The 9,202-nt window shown below is 51.9% G+C and overlaps 1 protein-coding gene across 1 annotated transcript in view; it reads right to left on the bottom strand.

Moving 5' to 3' along the window:
* Positions 1-242: 242 nt before the first annotated feature.
* The window catches only part of MYO9A (myosin IXA), a 152,997-nt gene continuing 144,037 nt past the window's right edge, over positions 243-9,202 (bottom strand). Inside the window, exons 34-41 of the mRNA XM_009278887.1 lie at positions 7,740-7,932; positions 7,050-7,178; positions 6,587-6,692; positions 5,988-6,119; positions 4,743-4,866; positions 1,494-1,696; positions 1,170-1,312; positions 243-727 (exon numbers count right to left, since the gene is read on the bottom strand). Coding sequence (XP_009277162.1) covers positions 243-727; positions 1,170-1,312; positions 1,494-1,696; positions 4,743-4,866; positions 5,988-6,119; positions 6,587-6,692; positions 7,050-7,178; positions 7,740-7,932 — 1,515 coding nt within the window. The remainder of the gene's footprint in view (positions 728-1,169; positions 1,313-1,493; positions 1,697-4,742; positions 4,867-5,987; positions 6,120-6,586; positions 6,693-7,049; positions 7,179-7,739; positions 7,933-9,202) is intronic.

The following is a 9,202-nucleotide window of genomic DNA, read 5'->3' as shown; positions in this document are numbered from 1 at the left end:
CCGAGGTGAATGGCGCAGGAGCCGGCCGGTGCCCCTCCATCCCCGGTCCAACCCCCCCTCCCACCCCCCGAAGGTCTCAACCCCCCCAAACCATTAAGGCCACCATTAAAACCGTCCCCCACCGGCCTTTTTAATTAAGAATTCATCCCCCTGGCGTTAACGAGGAAGCCATCGGGAGCGCTGCCGGTGCTGCCGACGGGGAGGATGCTCCGGCACGCGACGCGTCCCCAGGGTGGAGCATCTCAGACCATGAACTCGTTGCTCCCCAGGAGGACGAGGGGTTGGGCGGCGGCGCAGTCAGCCTCGGGGTTTCTCTTGCGTCCCCCCCCGGTCCCCCCATCCGGGGGCTCTTTGGTTTTCGGAGGGGAGGTTTTCACGCTCTTCAGTTTCTGTTTGCCTTTCTCCGGGTTGAACGTCCCACGGGTGGTGAACTGAGGCCGGTCCTCGGGATAACGGAGAGGTCCCACGAAGCCCTCGGGGCTCGCCCGGGTTTCGGGGGGCTCGCCGCCCCCCCCCGCTCGGTAGAAAGGTGATTTGGAGTACATCTGGAAGCGCTTCCGGGGCAAGTGGGGCAAGCAGGAGGTGGACGATGGGGAGGAGGAGGAGGAGGAGGAGATGGAGGTGTCAGCTGGGTCCGCCGTGTCCGGCCGTGTCCTGGGGTGCCTTCGCAGCCGGCTTGGCCCCTCCGCCTTGGCGGGGCGCAGGGAGGTAAGTGCTACACTTCTCTCTGGGGAGGGGGGGGGGGAAGGACCACCAGAGGATTAACACCCCGAAACCACACAGCATCTCGGCACCGCTCCCCAGGGACGCACGCCGTTGAGCCAGGACAACGTTCCCGGCATCTTGCTGGAGGTTAGCGTCACCCGGGATGACGCAGCGGCGCTGGAGGACCACTCACCTCCCCATTAAACCTTGGGTGCTACCACCCACCTCCCCAGGTCCATGTGTTTTAACCCTTAACCCCCCTCTTTACACCCATTTAAATTGCTATGCATCAAGAGCAGGCAGGAAAAAACAAATAACACCCCCTCAAGCTATCAAAAAACCTGAGCAACCTGATCTAGTTGAAGATGTCCCTGCTCATTGCAGGGGGCTTGGACTAGACGATCTCTGAAGGTCCCTTCCAACCTAAACCATTCTATGATAAACCCAAGAACGCCTGGATTTACCCGAACGATCGGAGATGGCTCCTTCGGAGTCAAAGTTCAAATTTTCGGAGCTGTCGGCAGTGCCGATGGAGGCTTCGGACTCAAGGGTTTCGTCGTCGGAGGCGCGGGGCTCCAGTGTCAGCATCTCAAACGTCAGCTCCTCCCTGCCAAAAAGACCCAACGGGACCGAAAAGGTGGGGAGGAGAAGAAAGGGATGAGCATACACCAAGAGATCATGGAGGGATGGAGTCCTCCAGCTCACCCTATGAGCAGCACGTCAACCATATGATGTCAAATAATATCCATACATAACCTATAGCAGCTTGAACCCCTGGCCAGACTCACTTTTCCTTCTGCAGGCTCTCGATCTGCTCGGTCAGCACCTTCTCCTCCTGCTGCATGGCCGCTTGCTGCTGCTCTGTCACCTCCATCTCCATGGCTTCCTCACTGCTCATGGTCTCCTCGGGGACATCCGTCACCGAGGGCAAGCGCACGGCGACAGGAGACGTTGGGCCGGGGTAGGCGCCACGTCGCACGCGTCCTTTGCCCTGAAGAGAGACAACGGTGTCACCATCAGCAGCCAAGGTGATTCTGCAAACATCTCAGGTGCCAACCACACTGCCCTCCTAAGGAGCAAAGAAGACAGCCCCAGCCATTGGTCCTCAGTGCGCCGCCGGCAGTCACACCCAGGACCCTCCAAAATCTCACCCCAGGCTGGGAGAGGTACCAGAAGGACTCAACATGTTGGAAGGGGTGAGGATGGAGGTGGTGAGGATGGAGGCGGTGAGGGTGGTGCTGATGGGCCAGCTACCAGCTGATGGACCAAGTGCAACTCGGACTTCAAAGCAAGCCCAGCTGGCGGCAGGAGATGGGTTTCTGCAAAGCCCACAGCCCGTGCAATGGGAAGCTTGACCTGCCAGGTGGCCGTGTTGGCTTTGGGTGGGAGCATCACCAGGGCTTTGATTTCAGGGCACTCAGCTCCTGCTTCATCGTGAGATCACGTCTCGCATCCTTCCCTCGCCCACCCTTGGTATTTCCTGAGCATCGCAAGGGTCTCCACCGACTCCTTCGGCAAACGGTAACTCACACCTAATTGTGTTGTCCACACTCTGATCTCACGTACATGAGATCCATAAACCAAGAGCACCTCCAATGGTCCATTATAAAACAATAAATGTTAATTTTTGCACCTGCGGTTAAACAGGAAGATTTAATGCACCGGTCCCTGCTGAAAAGCTCTGAAGAACCATCTATTTTTTTTAATATTAAAACCAGCAATGGAAAAGGACTCAAACGGGGGTAGTACGTATGGAGGAATATTATACATGCAGCTGCTTTAACCTTTCGAGGACCAGCTCTACAGATCTGCTCCACAGAGTAGAAGAAAAAGATGGATTTTGGGGGATGAGGGACACCACGGACATTAAAAAGCTTTTATCTTAACTGTTATCATAACCAGACACATCACATCTTCTAAATTCAAGATCCTGAACCGACCAGGACTTAGGAGATGTCGACTAGCCTGAGTCATGCCCATCACCTGCTGCCCTTCTCCTGACCACCATCCCCAGGATGAACCCGCATCTCCTTGCGGTTGAAGAGCTCGTTGCAACGCAGCTTTTCTCCCCGTAGGGCTATTTAAACCCTGCAGCTGGGGCATCCCCGCACCTCTCTGATCCCCCGTGTGCCTGAAGTAGGTTTGCAGGGTAAAGGAGCCTCCTTTTTTCCTTTAAAAGTATTATTTGCTCAATTTTACCCCTTTCATCTTTTAACATCACACCTGAGAGACCCTTCTCCGGCAGCAAAGCCGCTCCTTTGCCCCGGCGTTCTTCTGATGGCACCTTCTCACATGGGCTCCCGAGCTGAAGCACAGCTACCTGAATCCTATTAGCCAAACCCCCTCAGATCCCAAAAATCCCACCGGCTCATGGACTTAAGCCCCTGCGAAATGGTGTGCTTGCGAAACAGCGTCGGGGGAGCAGAGCTCGAATTTTGCTTTTCTCCGTCTCCTGACCCTCATGGATGCTGAAGGATGGGGAGAAGCATCATGGGCTGAACCTGGTAGGAAGGGAAACAGCCCCACGAGCCTCCCCAAAAACCTGCGGGCGCTTTTCTCGCCCGTCGTGGTCTCGCTGGGAACTCAAACTCAAGCTGGGATGGAGTTGGGGAATACAGGGGTTGTTGGACCCCTCCCAATTCAAACCTGGGTGTCCTGACCTTGAGTTCAAGGTGGTGGTGGTGGTGCTCCTCCTCCAAGAAGGTGGAGGAGACCTTTGGATGCCTCGTGGTCTCCGAGACATCCGAGCCAGGGGTTTTATCCACCATCTCGAAATACTGCAGCACTGTGAAAGCAACTTGATGCTGAAACGCATCCTGAGTGAGCAGAAATTGGGGTGGGAAGGGAAGGGATGAGTCAAGTAAAGCAAAAAAGAGGGAAGCACAGGACGGAAAAAGAAAAGAAAATAGAAAAAAAAAAAAAGTAGGAAGGGGAAAAGGGGTGGAAAGCGTTTTTTTGAGAAGCTGTGTGCAGGGATGGCCGAGTGCTGGCCATCCCGAACTCCTGCCTGGGGGACCTGCGGGAGAAACGGTGGCCCTGAGGAGTGGCACCCGCTCGGGGATGGGACGGGCAACGTCACGGACAATGGCCGGTGGGACGAGACTGGAATGAGCGGCAGTGACAGACAACGGAGGGACGCGGCGGCTGGCGCAGGGCGCGCTGCAATGAATACATACCGGGATTGAACTGCGGGTTATGCTCATAAATCTAACTGCAATTAGTACGGGTTTCTGGATTAGAGAGGAGATGAAAAGGAAAGCAGAAGGTTAGAGTGCACATGCCGTCGCCCCTCCAAAAAAACCCGTTTTTGTTCATTTTTATGTTTCTTTTTTTTTTAACTGGGATGAGCAGGGCAGCTCTGCAGCACCAGCCCCACAACCTTGGGCAGCCCCTGCTTGGATTTCACCCCCAAAAAAAGCAGGAGCAACGTGTCCCTGAGGATCACAGCGGGCAGGTCCAAGCAGAGGGGCCGCTCGGCTCCTTAGTCTAAGCCTGGGATGACTGCGCTGCGCTGAGTCTGTCCCTCTCCCGCAGCCCAACAAGCCAAGCACAGCGTGCATCTGCAGCCCGCCGGCCCCCCAGGAAGCATGGAAGCTCAATGAGATGGGTTTGAGGCTCCCAAAAAGGCGGTGCGGGAGCAGGGAGAGCCTTTGGGGAGCTCATTTTGGATTCAGATAATGCGATTGAGCACAAAAAAGAATGGTCCAGGTCTCCCATGGGGCGATGTCGAGCCGGTCAATGAAAGGCTTGACTCAACCCAGGACCAAACAAGCTCAAATGAAGGTGGAAACGCTGATCAGGAGCGTCTGAGCTGGAGCGACCACGTTTCCAGGACTGTTCCCACCTCCTCGTGCTTCGGTATGACTCCCTGCAAAGGCAAGGAGCCACCACGGGGCTGAGGGTCCCTGTCCTGGGGGAGATGGCATGGGAGGTTGCGAGGGGTTTGGGAGGCTGGAATAAGCAGGAGAAGATCAGGTAGGGTTGCTTCGGGGGCAAGGAGAGGACAGGAGGGAACAGAGACGGTTTTGGCATCTCACCATCGATCTGCGGATCAAGGAGAGGCGACTCTTGGCTTTGTTCTCTGCAAACTCCAGGCTGTTGATGTCCTTGAGACGAGCCTTGTACTTGTTCATCTGCTCGATGACGATTAATTCTACGCAACTAAGGGGGAAAAAAAACCCAAAAGACGACAAAGTAGGAGGAGGAAATTATTTGATCTGAGCTGGCCCTGTCCCGCCCAAAGGTCTGCCCTGCTGGAAAGGCACAGGGGGAGAAAGGTCCAGCTGGAAACGCAAGGGTAGTGGAAATTCCCCCTAAAAAGAGCGATAATGGGCTACGGATGGATCAAGGAACTCAGACCAGAGAAATTAAAGACCCCCAGGGATCCCACCAGAGAAACTCTCCACCCCCTTGAAGAGGGGTCAAGGAAATACAAACCTGGGAAAAGCAGGTTGCTTCCAAGCCACAAATTCAGACTTGCCTGCACGCAGCAATGCTGCAGCAAGCTCGCTTAGCTGAGCTGACTGTTTAATGCTGTCAGGAATGTGTTTGGGGAAAAAAATAATCCTTTCCGTGTAATAAAATTAGAGGATGTGCTATAACTAAAGCGTAAGGGAGAAGCTACAAAGAAATCCCATAGAAAGACGAGTGCTCCTACCAGCTGGGTGTCGAAGCATATTCTGCTCTTCAACAATTTTAATAGACTTAGTGGAGGTAAAACCTCCTCTTCTGGAAGCCCAGCCCTTCACTGGATGGTTTCCATTATTGTCTCCATTATCTATTTTTAAATCTATTTAATACGAGCCAGACTGAATCTGGGCAAGCGCTTCACTTTTTCTCTGTAAAATCTTTGCAATTATGTCAAATACCTTAAAGAAATCGAAGTATGCAATATTAATATTGCTGCAGACCAAACAAACTCACCTCCTTAAATAAAAAAGACAAAATTAAGTAAGAATAAAGACCTGCTTGCCATAAATGGGATTAACTATAAAACCACGTCAGCACAAGCTCCACCTTTTCCTGCTGAGATGCGCCGGGCAGGAGCGCAAGTTGATCTGCTCTTGTGGATGCTCCATCGCTTAAAAATCCCCATGCAACAACCTCTCGGGGATTGAGAGAATATGAAATACCTTCATGAAGATGCATTTAATGTGTGTTTATAATTTCCATGCTAAAGCTCCCTTATTCTTGAGCCATTTGTCTGTACTAAGGGTTATCAAGATGTGAGTGGCGACATGTCAACGGTTATGGAGCTGGATCACCCAGCACCACGTTCTTACGTGGTTGTTTTACTGATGTCCTGAACGCTCTGCAGCGGGTCCGTCGTATCGGGGCAGCGGAGGATACAGGGAGCAAAGACGATAGCCAAGGCATTAGCTGACATTCGATTGGTCTCTTCTTGGAGGGCAATCCTGAAACAAATAGGGATTAAGAGAGAAGTCAGAGGTGAAGGCACCTCCACTTCACCTCTTCCACATGGCCATGGATGAATAGAGGAGACGACACTTCTACAGTGCTATCTTGCTCTGCTAGCAAGTGCGCTGCTCTGCCCTCGTCTTTGCTCAATGGAGAAAGGAAAACCTGAAGACATCTCAGGTGTTCCCAAGGCAGGCGAACCACCAGCATTTTCCACCCAAACAACCTGTCGCTGCAGTGGCAAGAGGCACCACGAGCAACCAAAGCGCTGTGGAGGTTGCTCATCAATACGAGCATCGTTTGGAGAAACAGCTCTGGGGCCACCTCCCAGGAGACACGATGGACCTGAAAGCTCTTCCCTTTCCTTTGCCCACCTGCTTTCAGTCTTGGCTATTTCGGTACGAAAGGATGTCCGAGCATCCTCCCCTTGCCTGTTGCCCGAAACTGCCTTGGCCCAATGTACCTCACCAGGTGGAAGATGAGACGCTCCAAGGTGCTGAGATGGGTGCGGGAGAGCTGGTCGATGACTGAATACACTCCCCGCACCGTCTCCTTCCTCTCCTGGAGGCCTGCAGAGAAAGCACCAGTGTTTAGGGGCGGCTTCTACTTCTTCCTCGTATTTAAAACGATACCTTCCTAGTGCTTGCTTACTTTTAGTACTTAAAAGACAGATCTTCTGGCTAACCTTTTGGGCTGAAATCTGCTGAACCACGATGCAAACGTGTGCCACCAAAGGCGAGACCAAACTGCCTGGGGCTTTGCATGAAAACACCCTTATGACCAAAAAAACAGTCTTTGAAACCAGGCGAAAATGATTTGGCAAAACCAGATGGTTTGGGCCCAAAAAGTAAATAAAAAGTTCGGCACTAAAAGCAGCCACTGTTTCCCTCTGCCAAGGGAACGGGATAGCAAAGGAGGGTCCTTACCCATCGCCCGCAGAAACTCCTCGTAGAGCTCGAAGGTCATGAGAGGGTTGGGTAGATCTCGGAGCCACTGCTTGAACACGCTGGCGATGACGTGGATGTTGTAGTCGTCTAAATTCACATTATCGATGTCTGCATTTGGCAGTGGATTGAGAAGAAAGAATAAAAACAAGAGGCAACAAGCCAGAAGTGAAGCCAGCGCATGGATAAGCTAACTCTAGGATAGAAAATGTTCATGTGCCATCCCAAAACCACACTGCGTTCGATGTCAAGAAATCCATCACCTGATTTCATAGAATCATAGGATAGTTTGGGTTGGAAGGGACCTCTAAAGGTCATCTAGTCCAATCCCCCTGCTGTGGGCAGGGACATCATTTCAGCTCCACATCTTAAAATCTGCATTTTCCAGGGCATGCAACCTTAGGTGGGACCAGGATTTCTAAGGCAGTGTTTTCCCTCAACTAGAATGACTTTTTTCATGCATCACACCCAAAAAAGCATGAGCCAGTGACTTGAGAACAGATTTTGGTTGGAGATGTGAAAGCACCGCTTGCGTTTTCACAGCCTGCGGTCAGGGAAGGCAGGACCGCTCCCTTGCTTTGCCCCGATGAAGCATCCCACCTTCCTTACATCTAACCCTGCTGGTTGTAGAGATTTTTCTCCCCTTGTGGTTTATTTTTTCCATCCTTTTACCCGTATCAAGTCCTTGCCGCAGCTCCTTGATCTTGTTGGTGGACCCTGATTTTCTGTAAATGCCCTCTGTGTACAGCCCGTGCATTTCGATGTAGTTGATGAGCTTCTCCACCAGCACCGGCACCGCTCGCTCCTCGCTGGTCAACCGGGAGAGCTCCACACCGAACTGCCGAGACGAGAGCTCGGGGTCATACTGAAGAGGAAAAGGAAAAAAAAGGTTTTAAAGTCCTTTTATAGGAAGCAATGCTGGCGCAGCGCTCAATTCCGACTGCTATTCAAACTTCTTCAGCTGATCGAGGTGACCTGCAAGTCTAATGAAGCCACGTGCAAAGGAGGACAGGACAGCCAGCAATGTACATCTTGCAATGCTAGATCGGTCTCTGGGCATGCACCTGAAGTCATAAAAGTCTGAATTTTCTTTCTTTAACCACCCCACTGTGGTTATATTCTCAGCCCAGCAGAGCCAACGCAGCTGGGCATGGTCCTCCTCCACCTCCTGCCCCTCTGGCACCATCTCCAGGGGTGATTTCACTGCCCAAAGAGGATGCACAAAGCAGAACGGGTAAATCCGAGTCTTGGGTACTTAGATCAACTCGCAGCATTGGAAATTACAAAATGTCCGTGAACAAACATGATGCCAAAATAAAAGCATGAAAAAACCCATCTCCATCTGTCAGGAAAGACCCTTTTGCCAGCTGCAAACGCTCACTGGAGATCTGATATTTGGCAAATTCAAATGTGAACAAAGTCCTCCCGAATGGGAGATTCTGGGTAGGAACAGCCAAAAGACCTAATAAAATTTTGACACAAACACCCAGCCCCAGCAAAAGGAACGTGAGAGGGCACACGCTGCAATCCAGTCATCAGCAAGATGGTGGTGACCATGACATAGCTCACAGCTCCCCTTATAACCACTCCTGCATCTTTGTTTTTCCCATTCAGTGTCATCCTTTCATCAATCTTGTCAACCTTACGAGATGATGTGGGGACAATGCCCATGCTGTTTCATGCTCTAGGGAAAAAAAACACCCCAGGAACATCTGGTCTCAGCTACCAGTTGAAATTAATCACCTGCTCTTCAACCAGCCTGCTCGGCTGCTAAAACCATCAGCAAATGCGATGCCACAAAACCCATGTGCTACTTTACTCAAGTCAAGTAGCTCCGAGATGAGGACCAAGCATGGGTGAAAGCAATTCTATTGGCCATTGAGAGAGATGAGCTTGGCATTTGCTCAAGTTCTCCACAGATCTGGAGAAACAGATCCAGTCTGGGACAAGGCTAACAGTTACAAAATCAACCGTTGCCAGAAAATAAAGACCTCTTTCTCAAAGCATAATAGATGGTTTGTGGCTCCCCGTCGCTGAAAACGACCCTAAAAACGTTAACCCACTAAGCACAGACAAGCCAGAGCCTTCCTAGAGAAGGACCTCTAACTGCTCAAGTGGAAAGCTACCGTGGAGAC

This window comes from Aptenodytes forsteri, unplaced genomic scaffold, assembly GCF_000699145.1.
Source record: "Aptenodytes forsteri isolate BGI_AS27 unplaced genomic scaffold, ASM69914v1 Scaffold258, whole genome shotgun sequence".
Classification (NCBI taxonomy): Eukaryota; Metazoa; Chordata; class Aves; order Sphenisciformes; family Spheniscidae; genus Aptenodytes; species Aptenodytes forsteri.
Note: the sequence above shows the minus strand (reverse complement) of the source record. Positions and strands in the feature narration are given on the sequence as shown.